The sequence below is a fragment of the Suillus fuscotomentosus genome, assembly GCF_016647785.1.
Source record: "Suillus fuscotomentosus strain FC203 chromosome Unknown F5891scaffold_9, whole genome shotgun sequence".
NCBI classification, from domain to species: Eukaryota; Fungi; Basidiomycota; class Agaricomycetes; order Boletales; family Suillaceae; genus Suillus; species Suillus fuscotomentosus.
The window spans coordinates 72334-92944 of record NW_024539521.1 but is presented as its reverse complement, the minus strand read 5'-3'; the positions used below and the strand labels follow the sequence as shown (position 1 = coordinate 92944).

Sequence of the window (20611 nt, the reverse complement as noted above, 5' to 3'; positions counted from 1 at the left end):
TCCTCGCTGGTTCCTTGGATCTTCCAGCTAGCACGTAGATGCAAGGGGTGTGTATTATAACCAATGAATTACCATCCCACAACTGGTCGCAGGACTCGCAGAACCATACGAAGGTCGGTCATACCACGTGGTAATAGAATGTCACCTTTCCTTTTTCAAAAATGCCCTTAACAAATCAAACACAAAGCTAAAATGACTCACTATTGACAGCTAAACTACCAGTCAATTTCTTACCGGCCTCGAATATCATTCGTAGGCTGCACGACATCGTAAGTGCCTTGCAGAGTAGTCTTTTTATATGCAGCGAGCATTTTGCAACTAAAATACACATCCAAGTCACCTGATCGATGCAGTGTTACCATCACGTCACAAGCTCGGTTTCGCTTCGACCGAGGATCCCAGTCGGATATCTATTCACCGCACGTAATACGAATCGGGCTAAGTTCCGTTGTTTTCATCCTATCCACGAGTCTGGATCATCTTATTCGTCATTGACAATATATAAAATCAGCGAAAATATAGAGGAACGTGATTGCATGCCTCATCTGAGTTCATGTCGTCAAATAACATTGCGAACAAGCAGGTAATGATAGCGAGTACCGGAGGGCGCTGAACGAACCATTCAATTGGCTCCGTGTCTAGAATAATATTTGACACGGATCCCCAGGGCCCACTTCCGGAACCGCATCTATCATGACGTGCATACTCTCGCATTTTTATCCGAACAAATACAAGCAAGGTTACATTATGTTGGTTTTGGTCTCGTCACGCAACGTTCGATCAACCGCTGACTTTGAATACAAATTTTCTTGTATTCTTCTGCTTGTCAGGTCGATCTGCGCCTGTTTAACACCATCCGTTGTGAATGGATCTTTCTTGAAGACCTGGATTTTAAGGTACCGTTGACGAGAAGGAAGAACAGGACATTTCCTGGTAGAGCACTCCTGCTGGAGTGTATGCGTAGTTGTCCATCCTAAGCGTAAGCATATAGATTGAATGATAGACAATCACCGAGCACGCGAAGGTTAGAGAACATATGTAGACCTGCAGAGAAACAAGCTGTCGTATGGCTTGAACATTTATTTTTGACTTTATTGGCTGAAAGCTGAGACGGAGCCGTGACCAGTAGTCCGTTATGTCTTCACCCATCGCAGGGAGGCGGGAGACATCAGTGATAACGCCCCATCAGAACCAGGCCGACAACTTGTTCATATAACTGTTCGCTGCGGGTATTTTGAACTTAAAGAGTGGGAAACAGATGTCGGATCAAAGTGGTTAGCGGACGGTTGGATGGTGGAGTGAGGCTGTGGGACATCAACACAAGGCAAAGTCATTTCGACATTGAAAAGCAGGTATAAAGATCTCTTTGTATCCATATAGCGCCAATCACTTGTAAGGGTATAAGGAAAGCTTGAGCAAAGTAGTCTATAGCAGAAATTGGTGTATATCGAAGTTGCTATCAGGTTCAATGATAAATTCGAAGGAAGGGACGAGGGTGACATAGTCTTCTTGCGGCTGGTCTGTTGAATCCACTTCACTGCCGAGATCTTCTAGAAATTCGTGCATATCGAAGTTGCTATCAGGTTCTACGATCAATTTGAGGGTAGGAATGAGGGCGACATATTCTTCTCGCTGCCGGTCTGTTGAATGCACTGCATTGCCGAAAATAAGGCTCTCCAGGGGACATCCTGACCGCATCAAGAATGCCTTGAACTCTTCATGTGGCCACGGCCCTATATTGCGGGCTTCGACCACGCGCAGGTTGGGGAGTGTGAGAACATCAAATAGGCCAAGGGCCCCGGCTGAACTCAGGAATACGTCCCCAGACATGCGCAAGGATTGGAGGTTGACGTGCGTGACCGGTTCTGGAGTTTGAATTGGGTCGAGTATTCCAATCATCACCACGGAAGAGAGGTTGGGGCATAGATGGAGTATGCGAGGGAATGTATCTAATCCATTCACGTTGATCTCAACATGCGTGAGACGGGCCCATGCGGAGTCAGTGACAAAATATAGGTCCTTGCGGCTGTATAACAGTGATGTCATATCCAACCTGCGCAAATTCAGCGGCAAATTCGACAGAGAGCGGTCGATAGTTGATTTAGGATCAAACCCATACTTGTGGATGGTAAGTTCCTTGAGTGCGTGAAGGCCTTCCATCATGAAGGGGCCGTCGCAGGCAAAAAAATCAAGTTTGAGAGACGAGATTTGCTGAATGTATGGCTGGAGCAGGCTTTGTAGCTCGCTCCAGTTAGTGTGGCACTCGAGTCTCAACGAGAGAGGACATCCTCCAGACCGCTTGAGCCAGAGGTTGTAGCATAAAGCTCTCTTCTCCCAATTGTCGTGCTCGGCTTTCATCTGCAGCCTGCACCATAAACTTGGCAAGCCCACAGCGACCTCCCTCCATCGTCGACATATTGTGGTCAACAGTAGGGGAGCCGCCTGTGGTGTGGGGCACAAATACTCGTCTTGAGGCAGACAGTAAAGGAAAACTTCTGAGAGTATTTCTGTTGGCGGGTGCCACGAAAATGCCTTGCGCGAAGTGTTGGACTGAACGGTGTTGGCCCTCTCTTCGACGAGTTGCCGTTGACGATAGGAAACGCCCTTCCTAACTTTTTCAAGGCCCGAATTCTCGCGCACGATCATCTCATTCAACTGTTGAAGTAGATGTTTATTATTATATCCAGACGAAAATACCTCCAAAACCAGACACTTACAGGTTTCTGCGGCTCACCAGTGGTAGCTGAGACCGGTGAATCGACGTTTGAGTTGGATTTCTGCATGCTGATGCGAAGAAGATTTAGATGTTTGATACAGAGATTTGGGGGAGGAAATAATTCTACCAAAGTTCTACCGTTTCGTCAACTGCCGTGTCCCTATTTAATTCAACACTTCAAAAAAAAAGGCCCACAACAAACACACCTGAAATTCTATTGTATTTTCTTGTTACAATGGTAGTTAGTGTGGGCCCGAGCACCTGTGGAAGGGTGGTCTCACTCAATGGTTTCAGCACATTCGATCGGCACCAGTGACTGGGCCATTCAAGACCTTGTCCCGGTACCCACGAAAATCTGGTTCAATTCGAGTCTCCTTGGCACCTCTCCACATCCCTACCGTACGTACTGAACGGCCGATTCCCTTTTCAGTCAACCGTTTCTCCTCACTACATTCTTAGTACTGACTGAGAGTCTAAGACACGCTCTAGCTCATGATGCCAACAACTGGGATCACGTGAAAATTACATCATCTTTCCTTTTCCAAAAAGCTTCATTGCTTCCTTGAACAATTTACGAGTCAATTGCAATATTAGGCGCCGTTGCCGGCGATGACCTTACTTTCGTTTGTAATTGGAAAGACGAAGGGAATGAGCGCAGCTGAATGGAAGGACAGAGACTGGTCACAATCGTAGCAAATGTTGAATGCGGAAAATGCCGTTGTTTGTAATTGTGGACGATTTACAGTTGGCACATGACCTTGCAAGCAAGGTGAGCATCCATTCGAATTACTCGCGATCGTGTGTTGCAAAATATCGAAATGCCACGCGTCGAAGGGTGATCTTGTTACTAATATGCAGAGAGTAAATATTACAATTTAAATATACGTCCAGCTAATAGTACACACTCCTTGCATGTACGCGCTGGAAGATCTAACGAGTGGGCGAACGGACGAGGTGAAGCAATTTATGACATCATCTACCAGTCCATTCACCACACAGAACTCGAAGTTGACAAACATCAAGATATACTAGATATGTTCACGCGATTGCTATCGCACAAAACTGCCGCTCAAGAAGGGATCCGAACTGGTATCTTATAATATCTACGGCAGGTTGATTTCATGACATGACGTTTAGATCCATTAAAACGGCTCGAATTCAGCCGTGTGCGGCATGCGATTGTTTGAATAGATCGTAGTGAGCCGTTTGAAACATGCAGACAGCGTTGGAACAGGTGCTCCACGGAGGTTGAACTTTAGAGTCCGGATAGCAAGAAATGAGGAACTTGGTGCCAAGTCTAAGTGAGTATAGATGCAAAAGACAGATCAGGAGACAAGTGGTACAAAAACAGGTACCAAACTAACCTCCGATATCGCGCGCGAGCGCACTATGCCAAATTGTGCTCTTACCTAGCAAAAATGATAAGTGCAACCACCTACGTCGCAAAGGCAATCGAGATCTATAATATTGGATGGGTTCGCCCTGGACTGGCAACGATGTATGAACAGCAGAATCCGCTTTAGGAACCACCTAAGTCTCATCGAGCGAGTCTATCGACAAGATGATTTCAATATGCAAAGATAGTACCATGACGTACTGAAGTGTGACTTGTTACAATCACTGACGCAGAAAGAGAGATGTGACTGAAGCTAGAAATAGTATGGAGTTAAAAGAGGACATGCTGTACAATGCACAGTCATCATGAAGAAGAATAAATATAAAGAACGCACCCACATGCCCATCATTGCTCTTTGTCCTGGCTAGCATCTTGGTAAGACCAAAGTCCATATGAGCATTAGGCACAGATGACCTGACGATTGAATTAGCAGACAATAACTAGTGCGTCAGCTCTCGAATGAGTTGGAGTTTAAAATGACTGAACATCAGGCCTAGCTGCCTTAGAGAGCACGAGGAGAACCTCCACCGAACATACCCATTAACCAATATACTTGCCAACCTGTCTGGCGAATACAGCTATGATGGCTTCCAGCTCGACGCAGCCCGATGCAGCTGAAAACAAATCGATTCTGACACCAGTCATGTTCTTGGAGGGACATAAACCATGGAAGTTCCCTTCCTATCTGGAAAATGAACCTGACCGGCCCGAGTTCAAATATGTTTCGTACATTTGCTATTTTTCCGACGGAAAGCAAATGATCAGCGAATCGGGGGATAAAACGATTCGGCGATGGGACCTGCGGGAGGGTAAGGAGATCGAGGAGGTTCGAGAGGTTCACGAGAATCGTATAAATGCGGTGGGGGTATCAAGGGATGGTCGATGGATTGTCACTGTTGTTGATGGGGAGCTCAAAGTCAATGAGGTTGAGACGGGGATCGTGAGAACATTTCACATTCGGTCGACCGGATGCTTTCAAGTTGATATCTCCGCGGACAGCACATTGGTAGTGGGTGGGTCATCCAATGGGACACGGATATGGAGTTTGGACACAGGAGAACTCGTGGCTGGTCCATTCAAAACAGGCGAGGATCATCTTAGCTCAATCATAAGGTCAGTTCGACTCTCGGAAGACTCTCGGAAGCTGGCGGTCCTGTCGTTAAAGGGAAATGTAAAAAGCCTCATGAGGGCACAGAAATTGCTTGTACAAAAATCTACTCCTGCCAACTTCGGGATACATTTACCGGTCTTATGGGCAAATCCATCGTAGCCACATTCAGCTTCACGAATAGCCTCCCCAGGACGATTTATGAGTTTGACACGTCGACGCTCAAGCCTGTCGGAGCTCCTTTCAAACAAACTTCTGCCATCCATGATCTAGCACTCTCATCTGATTGTGTTCTTCTCGCCAGTGCTTCCTACCGCATCATCAAGCTGTGGGCCTTCGAGTCCCACCAACTTCTCGCTTCATTCGACATCTCGGAATCTCCCACGAACCTCATCCTCTCGCCCAATTCACGCCAAGTTCCAACTAGCTTACATACGATCTCCGATGACACTAAAATCTTCATATGTGACATTCCGACCAACATCCTTGCTAGCATTGGGCTTGAAGCACAGCCTAGTGTATGTATCCCTGCATCCATCCATCATTTATATGCTAATATTCTATAGACCAATAAAGCTGATTCACGCCATGCTATTCTGCTCAACGTATGTGGACCCGCCCTTTCCTTCATCTGCACCACACTGTTATTCATTACAAGTCCGATGCGATACCTCGTTCCGTGCGTCGTAAACCAGTGATAATACCTGCCATGTCTCCCATCCCTCGACCTTTGCCTGCCAGGTATCCACATGCTCGCCTCCGCTTTCTACGCAAGCTCTTTTCTCGTACAGACGCGGGTCGCATCGATGAGCCTAATCCCCTGGATGTATGTTTCTTTTACCTGTTTGCCTCCCAGTTGACTCCAGTTAACTCACAGTTTCCTGCTACATCACCCCTGCCTCGTTCACTTCCAATACACGACGAGAATGTGAGTGCGGACCTCTATCATCACATGTCAAACTTACATTCTTCCAGTCTCGATGCACACCAGCACCACCCAATCCTCCGTTATCAATAATTCCCCAACCCTCAGATCAAATCGACTATCAAGCTGGTGGCGTGCATCGCCAACTATCGTTGATGTTCCTCTCGCGCCGGGTAGACTGGTATGTGCGCGTTTTTCTTGTCGTATTCGAATTCTCATCATGTATGTATAGCGGTATGCTGCAGCGGGCGCTCCCGGCCCTGATGATGAGTTGATACGCGACGAAGATTATGTCTCTCCCCCTTCCCCTAATCCCGGCTCGCGCCCAGGAATTTTTAACTCCGGACAGCATGGAAGCGGCCGGTTTTGTTTTTGCTTCTAGTTATCGGGCATCTCGTTCGACGTTACTGTAATTGCTGCTCATTGTGTCACGGTGTGTTGTCCTCCCTACACTTATGTCGAATTCATGATCGCTATTGCCCCCTAAAGCGCTTGAGATATGAACACAGTGCCAATGGTCGATTCTGTCTAGACTCCAGTGTCTACGGCGCTCCGAGATATTGCCCCTGCGTTTCGATTTGTCATGAGCATTTACTATCCAGACTCCAGAACCTTTCAACATCCGTGGTACATTGCTACATAGCTGGCCTCCGCTGAAGCGACTTCATCGTGTTGAGTCAATTGTGGGTCCGAACCTTGTTGCAATAGTTCACCTCGCATTGTGATATCTGTGTATTTAGGTCGAGGCGCTCTCTCGACAGAGAAAATATGTTGACCTCTCTGATATTGATGCTTCTCAAGTGTGTCTTCGGGAGGGACGGGTGATGATGATGTCACAAATTGTTTCATCTCACCTGCTCGCTCGTTCCTTAGATATTTCAGCCCGCGCACACATGAGAGAAGAGTGACCAACGAATCACCGAATCACCATGATGATGATAATGATGATAGCAGTCATGACAGTGTGAACGAATAAATAATGTGTTATGCCATAGAGAATAGAGAATGCGTGTAGTAGGTGGAAAGACAAGTGAATAAACGACAACAGATAATAAAACAAAGAAAATAGTCAGTAGCAGAACTGAAACATGGCTACATCTCATGGCCGTCCTTTATCTCATTAGCATCCCAAAAAGCAGTTTCGTCGTTATTGTCGTCTTCGGCGGGCTCTGTGACCATGTCATTCTCTGGCAATCGAGAGAAAACTGCAGGATTCGCAAAACTGGGCGTGCCACATGACTGCGAGATATAAGCTGCTGGGGGTGCGATCTCCACGTTCTGGGACATCGATGCGGCGAACATGGGGTATGGGTGAGAATAAGTGAGCGTAGTGGTAGGCGCCATTGCAGGTGCAGCAGAAGCAGAACTCGTGGAGTCCTGACTAGCTGAGTATGGCGGCGGAGCGCCCACAGCTGTCTGTCCACACTTGCTATTGATCAAGTGCCTCTTGTAGGCATCGCGTCTCGTATACCTAATCACAACGATATTAATGATGCGAGAAGCTTATTTGAGAGTTGAAATACGCACGTTTTGGAACAACCAGAGCACTTGAATTTTTCTAGTTTGAAGCCTAGGTGCTTTTTTGTCTTGAGGTGCTTGAGATAGCTTCCAGAATTGAGCACCATCCCGTCCCTAGAACACACGAATGTCCCGTTTGGTTGACCAAGTTGATCTAACACGGGTGTCTGTCACAATGCTTGAGAATCAGACTTCACAAGATGAAAAGAAAACTCACAAATAACGGGTCGTTCTTCATTCCGCCGGGAGCTATTTTGGCTTGCTTGACATCGCAGTGATGGAAGTGTTCCGCGACGCCCTTTTGACTGATGCTTGGTGCTTGAGGGAGAGACGAAAAAGCAGAGCTCGTTGCAAGCACAGGCCCGTGATTCTGGTGGAGGTATCCTTGGTGCGGTATGAGTGCAGCGTAAGGGTTTGCGGCTCCTGGAAAAGACATAGGTTGATGGTACAGGGGGGTCGCGGATGGGTCTTGTGGGGGATGAGTAGCCGCAGTTGGCAGTGAGTATGGACCACCATAAGTGGCACACGAGACATCGGCTCCTGGAGGGGGGTAATAACCATTTTGTCCCGTTTGGAACGCGTGATGCACGACTCCAGCACCGACACTGGGCGAAGGTGCGACCGGCGCGTATGATGGAGGGGCGCTATGCGTCCCGTTAGCTGACACATCATACGGGTAGTAGAAGCCTAGATAAGGAATGTGTGAGGGCTGGGGCCAGCGAAATCGACCCATATACATACAAGTGTTTGGCGTGTATTGTGTTGCATTGAAAGAATCGGAACCATGTGATGAGGAGACATGGGGAGTGAAGTGTCTCATCTGGTGGCAAGAAGTACATACAGTGAGAAAACGTAGATGTTGAAGCTCTGAACACACGTACCGGGGCCAGCAGATAGTTGATTGAAATGTTAGGGTGTGTGTACGAGGTCGCAGTGGCAGTGGGTGCAGTGGGTGAGGGATAGAGGATGAAGGCCACCGAACCAATATTTATATGCTCATTCAGTGCCGCTTTGAAGGCATATCCTCGAGATGTGTTTCCACTGCAAGGACCTTCCTTTGAGGAGAAAATTTCTGTGGACCACCATCATTCACTAAATGGGACGATGGTCCTTTGGACCGATCCGTTCAGCTTTGCATGCACGCTTGAGCTATTCGTTCTTGTTGCAAGTCCGCGATGTAAACACGAGCAGTGGATTGTCAATGCGCTGTGAATGTTTAGATCCTCCTGAGGCTGACAATCTGATTGGAGCACTGCAACTTATAAGAAGTTATAGCGAACAGATGAATCATAGTAGATTGAAGGCAGATTCGCGTGAGTGACGAGATCTATCAGGTCTCCGTGAGTCGTGTCGGTGCTTTGGGAGAAACAGCTCGAGTTCAGTGAACTGGTCAACAACAATCACAAAGAACGAACCTACGCGAAGTGCAATAGACGATGCAAAACTTGATGCACGTCTCGCATCATCTTCTGAACGCGTGATATTAGAATCGGCTCACCGGCACCTGACTCGGAAAGACTCAAGCGCCAAGTGTCACGGACAATAATATTGTCATTGCATTTCCTTGTGAGTACTCACACTTTATTCTTGTCCTTAATACATCGCATCCCGTCGTAGATTCTGGCCCGACTTGACTGTTCTAGCCAAGATACTTGCAAAACTACACCATTAAGTTGAAGGAACATTGCTGTCTTGCAACGTTGGTCGCTTGACGCAAAGGTGTGCCTTTGCCACCCTGCTGAGAGCCTGCAACTGATCGCTTTTGAGTGCCTGTATATGCGGTTATGAAGAAAACAAAGACATACCAAATTCAAGGAACGGTTTCCTGGCCCGGAAGGACGGGTGAAAGGTAAAGAAGCAAAAAATTAGTTACTACCCATGCCATCGACTCAAGAAAGCACCGAAAAACTCCTTCATTGTTAAACAGTCATCTCGGGAATGACTTTGCACCACTACAGATCGTAAACACAGAGCATCCTCATGTCCTAGCGCGACCTCACTGCTCAGTCCACAAATCTGGATCGGATGGAGCGGCAGTATGCGCAGGAAATGACTGGCTATAAAGATGAAGTTGCGTTATTGGTGAGCAGAAAGTGGTACCTGACGACATGGGTTTATTGTTGATGACTGCGATGTACACCGAGCGCGTTGACATAGGCTTCCAGGGTGCAGCTAGACGTCGACCAGGTAATGTTTCCAGTCACGATCACCAAAAGCTCTCAATACTGAAGAGTTTCAACCATGAGTAAAGTTTGCTTATCATTTGGTTTCATATGACCTTCATATTCTTCTCCTGCCAATGCGCCTTACAGCTTGCGGTGGGCGGTGGGCGTCAAAAATCCTCTGCATCATGTTTGATGAGATTGATGCTCTCTGAGGCCATACTCGGAGTCGCATGAACTTGACAGTGGTTTCAGATATGACGACGGCGGTGTCACGACACGCACTTTAGACGTCCATCAACGTGGATTCAGCAAAATATGGTGTGTGTCACAATAGTCACGGTACATGCGTAGTGTCGTGCAGAGAGAAATTGGCCTCCTGGTGTATCAGCATCCGAATCCCGACAGGCTCTTGTTCCGAAGGCGTCGCCCAGTACTTGGCCCACATAGAACTGCTCGAGAATGCGACCTAGTTGAATAAAGTGAGCTTTCAAACGAGATCAAGTCATCTTTCGTAACCTTCAAGTTTTAACGCATGGATTGCGATTCTAAGTGACCATGCGCTAGCTTCTCACAGACAAATAAATTTCCTCCTAACTGGCAATCCGTTACGTGCTGACACATAAGAACCACACAAGATGCGCCACTCCAAGGTCATCATAAGGTTACATTGTGGGATGTTCAGGCACAGAAATTGCTTGTACAGAAATCTACTCCTAGCGAGCCGTTCGGGTTGGAATTGCCAGTATTCTGGACAACAAAAGACAAAGCTATCGTAGCCGCATTCACCTTCAGGAATGACTTTCCCATGACGATCTATGAGTTTGACGCGTCGACGCTCAAGACTGTCGGAGCCCCTTTCAAACACACTGAGAAGATCAGTGGTCTAGCACTCTCGTCTGATTGTGTTCTTCTCGCCAGCTCTTCCGACCACTTGATCAAGCTGTAGGCCTTCGAGTCCCGCCAACTCCTCGCTTCATTTGACATCCCAGAATCTCCCAAGACCCTTGTCCTCTCGCCCAATTCACGCCAACTAGCTTACACGACCTGCGATGACACCAAAATCTACATATGTAATATTTCAGCCAACATCCTTGCACGGCCTAGTGTATGTATCTCCCACATACATCCATAATTTGTATGCTAATATTTTATAGACCAAGAAAGCTGATTTACGCCACGCTGGTCTGCTCAACGTATGTGGTCCTGCTCTTTCCTTCATCTGCACCGCACTTTTATTCATTACAGTCCAATGCAACACCTCGTCCCGCGCAACGTAAACCAGCGATAATACCTGCCACGTCTACCATCCCTCGACCTTTGCCTGCCAAGAATCCACATGCTCGCCTCCGCTTTCTACGCAAACTCTTTTCTCGTACAGACGCGGTTCGTATCGATGAGCCTAATCTCCTGGATGTATGTTTCTTTTACCTGTTTGCCTCCCAGTTGACTCTACAGTTGACTCACAGTTCCCTGCTACATCACCCCTGCCTCGTCCACTTCCAACCCACGACGAGAATGTGAGTGGGGACCTTTATCATCACATGTCAAACTTACATTCCATCAGTCTCGACGCACACCGGCACCACCCACCACCCAATCCTCTGTCATCAATTCTTCCTCGACCTTCAGATCAAATCGACTATCAAGCTGGTGGCGTGCATCGCCAACTATCGTTGATGTTCCTCTCGCGCCGGGTAGACTGGTATGTGCGCGTTTTTCTTGTCGTATTCGAATTCTCATCCATGTATGTATAGCGGTATGCTGCAGCGGGCGCTCCCGGCCCTGATGATGAATTGATACGCGACGAAGATTATGTCTCTCCCCCTTCCCCTAATCCTGGCTCGCGCCCAGGGATTTTTAACTCCGGACAGCATGGAAGCGGCCGGTTTTGTTTCTGTTTCTAACTTATTTGGAACTTCCTTGTTCCCTGGTATCTCGTTGCTGTAATCATTGCTCGTTGTATGTGTTATCCTCACTACACGTATGTCGAATTTACAGTCACAAAGGGCTTGAAATATATCAACAATCTCAATGGTTGATCCTGTCCAGACTCTAGTGTCTACGGTCGGAGGCTTTGCAGTTCACCGAAGGTATTTTGTTTTCGCTAAGAAATAATTGCAAGGATACCTCCTGCGTCCAAACTAATGCGATCAGAATATCAGTACTAAGTTCCAACACAGCCTGAGATTCATCTAAAAATATGACATTCTGATCTTTCATACGCACTAGGCCTAGTATATCAGACAAAAATGTCATTCCTATTTCTAACTTCTGTGTGCTCGATGCTCTTCCGAACGCGTATTGCGTGAGTTTCTGCCACTGCACGTGTGTCCGACGATCTACGTATCAATTCACGGTACTCCTTGTCATAAAGACTCGTGAATCACTTATTTGCCACTGATATTGAAGATAAATGGCGCGTCATTAGCACATTAGAAGATGTTCATGGTACAAGAAACTAACCTGCTATGCACTCGATCTCAAACAAAACATCTTTCGGAAGCCGAGCAACCTCAACGGCTGACCGTGCAGGCTTGTGTTCCGAACCACTAAAGAACTCCTCGTAAATCTTGTTAACGGTGGCAAAGTCCTCCATATTTTTCAGGAAGACCTATCATACATCCATCAAATTCGACTCGGAGACAGACGACTGTCTGATGACATACCGTAGTCTTGACGACCTTGCCAACTGAGCTAGAGCTGGCTTCAAGAACAGCCTTGAGATTTGTGAGGGCCTGCTTGGTCTGTTCCTCGATACCGCCTTCGACTATCTGCATCGTGGAAGGTACGAGGGGGATACAACCCGAAACAAACACGAATTCGCCAGCTTTGATGGCTTGGGAATAGGGCCCAATGGCTGAGGGCGCGTTGGGCGTCGAAACGGCTGTGATCGTAGACATTTGTCGGTTTTTTCTGACAGCGAGTGCAAAAGCGGGGTATTGCGCGAGACGAAGAGCGGTTGTCCTACAACTGGGAGGCCCACCACGGAAAACTAAAGATCTTGACAGGCGAATTACACCCAACATCCACGTTCAACTTGAATCGAGTATTATAACCGCACAAGTGACGAATCCGATACACCCGAAAATGTGCTACGATACCATGAGAACAATAAGATAAGATTACGATTACTTAGTACTACATCTCTGGGTCTTACAAGTATCTCATATACAGGCAGTATCCAAATGACTATGTTCCTTATCCGCTCCAATACCAGTCAATGAGCTACTCGGATGCTACTTTCACGATCACTTTCTCTCCGTTGACCTGTCCATTTCGTACTACATTAAAAGCATCCTGGCACCGATCTTGTAATGATCCTTGATCAAATAAGCGAACTCGATTGGGTTTAATGATGCCTTCCTCCAACAGTCGAAGGAGAATCTTTGGCATCAGGTTGTCACGAAGGTACTCATTCTACGCCAACTTATCAACATTTTGAATCAAAAAAAATTCAAGAATACTCACCTGCTGGTACAGTATCGCCTTCACGCCTACAACTTTCACCGAATCTGGGAAGGGGTTTCTGTCCATCGGTAATTCCATCCACATTTGCGCATCTTTCCCTGCAACATGCCTAGTGCCGTCCGTCACTGGCAATAGCATGGCGACTACACCGTCAGAGCCAACGACATTGGATATGCTTTTGAGTGTGCTCTCAGCGCTGATGCAGTCCAAGACAAATTGAAGCTTTGTGCCTGCGGCAAGTAGGATCTTCTCGAGCATGTCGTCAGCGCTGTAGTCTATGACATGGGCGGCGCCAAGAGACTTGAGGTAAGAATGGTGGCGAGGGGATGCTGTTGCAATGACCCGCTTGTACCCAGCAAGGGCTAACAGCTGAACAGCGTATTGACCAGACGTAGCTCCCGCACCATAAACGAGGATGGGAGTCTCTGCATGATGAGGTGGTACAGAGACGGGGAATGTCGGTGGAGTAAGTTCCAAACGATCGAACAGCGTGTAAAATGCAGTTACAAAGTTGTCGGGAATTGTTGCAGCTGCTTCGAGGGAGTAATCATCGGGGAGCTGTGAGTCTGATCAGGACCTGCATCAAATCCATGATTTACTCCAAACCTTGGCGCACGCGGAACTGTGTATAATTGCACGTTCTTGTAAACCCTTCCCCTTCGATCCACTCGTTGTAAATCCACAAATCTAGAAAACAAGATGGGGCCATCAGACTTGCTCGTTCATCTTGCGCATATATTTATGTTCACCTTGTCTCCCGTTTGCAGGCCGCCCACACCAGGGCCAACGGCTTCCACAACTCCGCTAAGATTGAGGCCTAATATGAGTGGGTATTCGCCATTGATGATTCGACCATAATCCGCAACGTATGTGTCAAGGGGTATGACTGCGCTGAATGCCACTTTTACCGTCACCTCACCAGGTCCAGGAGATGGTGTCGGGACCTGAATAACAGATGTTATCCCAACAGCTGTACTCACGAATGCAAGATGAGTTTGCGACGACATGGCAGTAACTGGGAGGCCGATGAGTCGAAAGTAGGGTGGATACTGTCATGTATTTATAGCTCCCTACAGGGTGCGCCTTGTCGAATTCTGACACAACCAGGGCGACGCTTACGAATCCAACAGCGGGATGATCACAAATCTGCACCACTCCTAACAATGTCGTCATTTAAAGATGCGAGTGATAGTGGCTTGGTCGGTTACTGGACTCAGTCAGCATTACAAGACAATTAGTCATGGATTGAGGTGCTTACAAAGATATCATCATTACTCACTAAGGTACTTCCGTGAACAACGGATGTCACAAATCATACTGAATCGTCATAAGATTTGAATTCGATACAAGGAATCGCAAGAACGTTGTCGAAGAACTCAAGCCAACTGGATGTTTGGTCGTATTTACTTTCAAAAGGTTTTGCTAAACATCTGCAAACAGCATTGTCTGGCACACAATGCAACATTTATTTCCTCTTTTAGCACTGTCTCCGTCCCGTAATCGATTGCCCGTAGATCATCGATCATCATGGGCCCATGTGTAACATGCAATCCGTATTTTCCTAAAAAGGCTAATTTGCTTGAAGACGGTCGACACTCGATTCTTGATTTCCTGACACTCCGTCGTCAAAGCACCCAGCACCCAGATACTTAAGCAACGCGATGTCCGTCACTTTATTCATCATCAGCACTAGCGCCCTCAGCCTTCAAACTAAATATCTCTGAATCTCACACTCGTCTCCAAACAAATAGCTCGAGATGTCTTACACCACCCTTAACGTTAACACCCACTTCTCCCTCTTCCCCTCCCCGCCTGCATCCTCAAACGTATTTGCTGTCTTCGCTCCAACACAATCCCCACGTGAGACACATGCGATGTACGCAGAGTTCCGCCAGGTGCTTGACGCTTCCAACGGGCAAAAGAAGCAGGGCAAGAGCGTGCTGAAGAAGATCTTTGGTACCAATTAACAAGTGCCTACAACACGCGCTTTCAAGCGCATTATCCCATCCGAGATCAAGCTCTCTCGCTCGATGTGTTGAGATTATTCTCATCTTCCGAGTAACTCCACCAGAATGAGGCACTGTTTACCACCGCCCTCTCAAACCACCATATCGGCGAAGCGCAAGCACAACCACTACAAGCCGCTTACACCCCTTGATGCGCATTCGCATTTAAAAACTATTCGACATGTGGATCGCGTCTTAGAATTGACAATCCGGGAATAGTATGGATGAGTTGGGAGGAAAACAGGAGCGCTGCATACTTGATAGAATTCAAAAAATGCATCGGACGCAGTCTTCTAATATCATTTCGACAACAACTTATATCTGGGACCTGCTTCAAAATACCATTGATCAATTAAATGCTATTAAAAGTATTAGATATGAATGTTATGAAGTGAAAGAGACATTAACGCATGCCACCAGGAGTGGGTGTAGGTGAGACCATATTGCTGCCTGTTAAGATTGCGGGCATAGGCATTCTGAGCCCCATTTTTGGTGCGCCAGATGTTGGCGGTTCGGGATTGGGGCGGTCGGGGGGTGTCATGCACGGTGGGGGTATATCTTCTTCCTCGGCTACTTCTTCCTGCTCTGCCTCTGCAGATATCCTCGGCGGACGTGCTTCCACAATCCTCGAAATCTCCTGAAATTCTTCCTGGCCCGTCCAGCTCCCAACGATGTCTTCGATGTCTTCATACCCCTTGGCTTTAGCAATCCTCGACTTCAGCTCGTGTGCATCCGTCTTGGACACCTCTAAGCGTGTACCCTTGAATTGAGTGACACAAAATTTCGTAGAGGCCCAGTGGTTATCCAAGTATTTGCAGAGGCGCACATATGCAGGTGAAAGTGTTAACTCAACATCTCGAAGTGGTGTCGTGGAGAAACACGATGGATTTGACTCTGCCGCAGTTGCAATCATGACCGAGTCTGCGCCTGAACGGTGTATTAGAATACGTGCAGTGGTATAACCTCCACGATTGAACTCACCAGTGAAGTCTCTAATGCGCTTTGCATCTTCCCTTCCTGTACAATCTCCATTTTGAATTATCGCCACGTCCAAACCCAACCCCTGCACAAATTCAACGATCTCTTTGAGCCTCTCAACCAATGCTCGTTCTCTCGGCCTCATGTTTCTCGTCCGACAGTGCACTGTGATCGCATTCACACCTGTCCTTGCAATCCTTTCTACCAACTTCTTCGTCTCTTCCTGAGTTGACAGTAGTCTGATCTTTGCCGATACACTGATTTCCTTCGGCAATTCCCTCCTCAGAGCTTCTAATATTCCACAAAGAAGGTCAGGATTCGTCAAGAGAGCCGCGCCCATGCCAGCGTGTGTGCTGAAGGGTTTCGGACACCCACAGTTGAGGTCAACGCCTGAAACGTCCTGCATGACAGTTTTTGCGGCTTGCACCGCAAGCTCGGGGTCAGCGGAACCGATTTGGTATATTAGGTATGGTTTTTCGAGAGGATGAGTCGTAAACATGGCGCGAGTCTTGCCGTTGTACGAGATGACACCAGTAACAGCTGAAGAACATCAGTTGATCAGTGGAAATGAGACATAGGTCATACATACGGTCAATCTCGCGTTCTGCATGTAGAATAGCCTTGTCTACCATTTCAGGGCCCCAGACAAGCGTCGCACCATGCTTAAGAGCCATTAATCGCGTCGGTACTGTGATTAAAAGCTGCATTAACTCGGATCGGACTGCAAACACAGAACTGGGACGTACGAGCACCAGATCTAACCATTGGAGCGAGAAATATCCCATTTCTGAACGAATCTGGTGTGAGATGGTCAATTCGCGGACGTTTGGGTGGTCGTTCCGAATCGCCCTGAGGCCCAGGGGTTGGTGATGTTGAGATTGGGCGACGAGACATCGCACAGGTTAAGAACACGGAGCTCGGTGATATGTGCAAAAGTTTTGAATGTGCTCTGGATGAACAAACAAATCGAGCGAGCATTAAAAATTACAATACAGTCGCTTTTTGACTTGGCAAAGTATACGAACCGTGCTGAGATGGCCCGGAGAAATAGCCGCATCAATCGGTTATCGGAATGACCTGAGCCGAGAAGCAACCGAGAAGTACACTTTCCACGTGACCGGTTCGCGGAAGGACCTTCCGTGTCAGTTGAGGTCCGAGACTACTTATTGACCTCTCTTATTATTTGTCATTGAAGTTGCGTTCAAGATCCAAGAGCTGATTCAAACAACGCGCAGGATGATACCCACAAACCGAGCAGCAGCCTCCTCTTTCCTACGCTCTTCCATCCATGTTCATTCCATTCCACGGCCCTTGTTGGCTACAGACGTGAGCAGTAGCACGAAATATGCACGGACATTTCAAACGAAGGCTTCTGTAACCGGAGCCATGGTGTGCCAACCTAGAATGCTAGTACAGCCTGCTGTTTCATGGAGAAGATTTGCAACTGCCGTTCAGAGTATGTGGTTTTCTTCCTCTGTGTGAAATACACTTAGTGTCATTTAGATACCTTATCATCTGAAAGAAAGCCTCACTTTGACAAGATACTTATCGCAAACCGGTAGCGTTCCAGTTTCTCTTATCGCCTAACTTGCCTAACCTGTCCTCAGGGGGGAAATTGCGTGCCGCGTAATCCGTACCGCGAAGAAGCTGGGAATAAAGACTGTAGCAGTATACAGCGAGGTTGATGCGAACTCGCTACATGTCCTGGAAGCAGATGAAGCCTACTGTATCGGACCTGCGCCTTCAGCTGAGAGCTATGTCCGTTCATAATCCCACTCATCTAGTAGTCTTTTACTGACGCTGCTTTACCTAGTTACGCATGGACAAGATCATCGATGTTTGCCATCGAAGTGGAGCTCAGGTTGGTTCAGTCTCAAGTTCTGTCATGTGAGACGGAGCTTGACTTTGAACTTGCATTGTACCAATCACAGGCGGTCCACCCGGGGTGCATAGATTATTTTCCATGTTCGTGCATGGCAAGCTGATGTCCCTGTTAGCTATGGCTTCTTGAGCGAGAATGCAAAGTTCGCGGAGCGACTAGCAGAAGAGGGTATTGTTTTCATTGGTCCTCCCTCCAGCGCTATAGTCAGCATGGGTTCGAAAAGGTCGGTTCAAGCACCCTCGATGCCAATATAGAGCTAATCTTCCTCCAGCGAATCTAAGAATATCATGTCTGGTATGATGCATCATACAGGGTGCTCCTGAAAGCCTGATGTTCAATTCTTTTGTACAGCTGCCGGCGTTCCATGTGTGCCAGGTTATCACGGCGTGAACCAAGACGCTGACCTCTTATTTGCAGAAGCCGAGAAGATCGGTATGCACCTTCATCCAGCTCTTCCCGAACCTCCTTGTTAAGCGCGTTATACCACGCAGGTTACCCAGTCTTGATTAAAGCCATTCATGGTGGCGGTGGCAAGGGCATGCGTGTCGTCTCATCTGCATCTCAGTTCAATGATGCTCTCGCTAGCGCACAACGTGAATCCTTAAAAAGCTTTGGTGATGCAGATGTACTTGTGGAGAAGTACATCGAGCGTCCTAGACATATTGAAGTACAGGTATTTGCGGATACACTCGGGAATGCTGTAAGTCTTTGGGAGAGGGACTGTTCTGTGCAAAGGAGAAACCAGAAGATTATCGAGGAGGTAGGTTTGAAAATTGTACCAAAGGTGTATAGATCGACAAATCTTGATAGGCCCCGGCGCCTGGCTTGAGCCCCGATCTTCGTGCAGACTTATCAGCGAAAGCAGTTGCTGCTGCAAAGGCCGTGAATTACGTAGGTGCTGGGACCGTGGAATTCATTTTCGACAACGATACAGAAAAGTTCTACTTCATGGAAATGTATGCACTTTCTAGTTGTGCGGCGCACTACTCATGAAATCTCAGGAACACCCGCTTGCAAGTTGAGCATCCCGTCACAGAGATGATCACTGGCCTCGACCTTGTCGAGTGGCAACTGGAAGTTGCGGCTGGTAACCCTCTTCCACTTTCGCAAACACAAATCCCTCTCGTCGGGCACGCATTTGAGGCTCGGATATATGCTGAGAATCCGCGGAACGATTTCCTACCTGACTCTGGGCCACTGTTGTACCTTGACACCCCGAAACCAACCCATATCTTTGCCCCTCCTATCCCATCACTCCCTCACAACGACTTGTGCTCAGAACTTGACTCGGTGAAGCGGTCACCTGATACCTCAACGCATGTGGCACCGTCGATGCGCTTAGAACAAGGGTTCACGCAGGGCGCACAGATTGGTGTGTTTTACGACCCGATGATTGCCAAGCTGGTGGTACACGGACGCGATAGGTCCTCTGCGCTTCGTGCTCTCCGCCGTGCGCTTGAAGAATATAAAGTGGTTGGTGTCTCGACAAACGTTGAATTTTTGAGAATGCTTGCTGGTAATAGCGCATTTATCAATGGAGAGGTTGAAACTGGCTTCATCAAGGTGTGCCTATTCATCTCGCCATCTTGTTCAAGTTTATAGTGTCCTATGAATAGAAACACTACGAAGACCTTTTCCCAGCTGTTGAAACTCCCTCTCCCGAGTTATTGGCGCAAGGAGCGCTGTTCGTCGCATTACGAGAACATCCGATTCAATCTACAGGCCTTTCGACACCATGGGCAACACTGACTTCAAGGCGCTTTGGCGGAGATGTTTACGAGCGCACCATCTCCATCCAACCCGATGATGCCTCCGCAGATCCCACCCGAGTTTCTCTGAAATCCATATCTCCAGGCCATTTCGACATAGCTGTTCACTCTGCCACACTAAAGACATTCACGGGTGTCTTGGCTCGCCTGCTTTCGCCTACAAGATTGAGCACGACGCTCAATGGATTTTCGACAGAACTGACGATTGTGTCGCAGCGCCCGTCTCCTTCCCACCCCGCATCACACGCGACGAACACCATGGAACGCCTACACGTGTTCTCAGCGTCGGGAACCAAGACTACGTTAGCCATCCCACCTCCTGCGTACCTCCTCTCCCTCGGACAGGATGTTCTCACATCATCCAAGGGCGCTTTGCGTGCACCGATGCCAAGCTTAGTAGTAGAAGTGAAAGTCAACATAGGTGATCGCGTTGAGAAGGGTCAGCCAGTGGTGGTGTTGGAGAGTATGAAGACGGAGACTGTGTTGCGTGCTGAGGTAGCTGGCGTTGTAGATGCAGTGGCGTGTGCGAAGGGAGAGATGGTGGAGGAGGGGCGGGAGTTGGTTAACATCAAGGAAGATGAATAGTAGGTGTGGTTTGAGTCCTATTTGTATTTTAGTCAATGGATTTTCAGGAGTAAATGCACCGATGGCGTCTTCACATTGAAATCTGAAATTCCAAG

At 47.8% G+C, this 20611-nt stretch overlaps 9 protein-coding genes across 9 annotated transcripts; 4 read left to right on the top strand and 5 right to left on the bottom strand.

Annotated features, from left to right (window-relative positions):
• Nucleotides 1–1425: 1425 nt before the first annotated feature.
• Nucleotides 1426–2783, bottom strand: F5891DRAFT_976736 (uncharacterized protein; the record flags this gene model as incomplete). Its single annotated transcript, XM_041376645.1, has 2 exons — nucleotides 1426–2655; nucleotides 2718–2783. 2 exons carry the CDS (start codon nucleotides 2781–2783, stop codon nucleotides 1426–1428), a joined length of 1296 nt encoding a protein of 431 aa, XP_041230075.1.
• Nucleotides 2784–5581: 2798 nt separating this feature from the next.
• F5891DRAFT_745269 (uncharacterized protein) lies at nucleotides 5582–6474 on the top strand. The gene is made up of 4 exons (XM_041373068.1): nucleotides 5582–5738; nucleotides 5787–6148; nucleotides 6196–6326; nucleotides 6378–6474. Exons 2-4 carry the CDS (start codon nucleotides 5828–5830, stop codon nucleotides 6418–6420), a joined length of 495 nt encoding a protein of 164 aa, XP_041230074.1. The 5' UTR covers nucleotides 5582–5738; nucleotides 5787–5827; the 3' UTR covers nucleotides 6421–6474.
• Nucleotides 6475–7237: 763 nt separating this feature from the next.
• F5891DRAFT_1183918 (uncharacterized protein) lies at nucleotides 7238–8483 on the bottom strand (the record flags this gene model as incomplete). The annotated part of the gene is made up of 4 exons (XM_041366373.1): nucleotides 7238–7616; nucleotides 7673–7830; nucleotides 7881–8350; nucleotides 8405–8483. 4 exons carry the CDS (start codon nucleotides 8481–8483, stop codon nucleotides 7238–7240), a joined length of 1086 nt encoding a protein of 361 aa, XP_041230073.1.
• Nucleotides 8484–10463: 1980 nt separating this feature from the next.
• On the top strand, nucleotides 10464–12211 carry F5891DRAFT_1257034 (uncharacterized protein; the record flags this gene model as incomplete). The annotated part of the gene is made up of 8 exons (XM_041370045.1): nucleotides 10464–10478; nucleotides 10532–10732; nucleotides 10775–10933; nucleotides 10983–11021; nucleotides 11074–11241; nucleotides 11295–11345; nucleotides 11393–11530; nucleotides 11583–12211. The coding sequence occupies 8 exons, from the start codon at nucleotides 10464–10466 to the stop codon at nucleotides 11730–11732; spliced, it is 921 nt and encodes a 306-aa protein (XP_041230072.1). The 3' UTR covers nucleotides 11733–12211.
• Nucleotides 12212–12286: 75 nt separating this feature from the next.
• Nucleotides 12287–12728, bottom strand: F5891DRAFT_1126341 (YjgF-like protein; the record flags this gene model as incomplete). The annotated part of the gene is made up of 2 exons (XM_041364082.1): nucleotides 12287–12439; nucleotides 12495–12728. The coding sequence occupies 2 exons, from the start codon at nucleotides 12726–12728 to the stop codon at nucleotides 12287–12289; spliced, it is 387 nt and encodes a 128-aa protein (XP_041230071.1).
• A 191-nt stretch (nucleotides 12729–12919) lies between these two features.
• On the bottom strand, nucleotides 12920–14682 carry F5891DRAFT_1011306 (chaperonin 10-like protein). Its single transcript, XM_041360664.1, has 5 exons — nucleotides 14576–14682; nucleotides 14046–14337; nucleotides 13903–13983; nucleotides 13297–13854; nucleotides 12920–13245 (listed from the first exon to the last, which is right to left on the bottom strand). The coding sequence occupies exons 2-5, from the start codon at nucleotides 14301–14303 to the stop codon at nucleotides 13054–13056; spliced, it is 1089 nt and encodes a 362-aa protein (XP_041230070.1). The 5' UTR covers nucleotides 14304–14337; nucleotides 14576–14682; the 3' UTR covers nucleotides 12920–13053.
• Nucleotides 14683–14790: 108 nt separating this feature from the next.
• Nucleotides 14791–15657, top strand: F5891DRAFT_1139873 (uncharacterized protein). The gene has a single exon (XM_041364876.1). It carries the CDS (start codon nucleotides 15054–15056, stop codon nucleotides 15261–15263), a length of 210 nt encoding a protein of 69 aa, XP_041230069.1. The 5' UTR covers nucleotides 14791–15053; the 3' UTR covers nucleotides 15264–15657.
• F5891DRAFT_1011298 (uncharacterized protein) lies at nucleotides 15658–17346 on the bottom strand. The gene is made up of 5 exons (XM_041360663.1): nucleotides 17306–17346; nucleotides 17027–17229; nucleotides 16870–16968; nucleotides 16284–16820; nucleotides 15658–16229 (listed from the first exon to the last, which is right to left on the bottom strand). The coding sequence occupies exons 1-5, from the start codon at nucleotides 17335–17337 to the stop codon at nucleotides 15706–15708; spliced, it is 1395 nt and encodes a 464-aa protein (XP_041230068.1). The 5' UTR covers nucleotides 17338–17346; the 3' UTR covers nucleotides 15658–15705.
• Nucleotides 17347–17684: 338 nt separating this feature from the next.
• Nucleotides 17685–20604, top strand: F5891DRAFT_1257024 (carbamoyl-phosphate synthase L chain, ATP binding domain-containing protein; the record flags this gene model as incomplete). Its single annotated transcript, XM_041370044.1, has 10 exons — nucleotides 17685–17736; nucleotides 17784–17838; nucleotides 17888–18038; nucleotides 18094–18145; nucleotides 18262–18389; nucleotides 18489–18594; nucleotides 18654–18922; nucleotides 18973–19118; nucleotides 19164–19725; nucleotides 19779–20604. The coding sequence occupies 10 exons, from the start codon at nucleotides 17685–17687 to the stop codon at nucleotides 20514–20516; spliced, it is 2259 nt and encodes a 752-aa protein (XP_041230067.1). The 3' UTR covers nucleotides 20517–20604.
• Nucleotides 20605–20611: the final 7 nt, after the last annotated feature.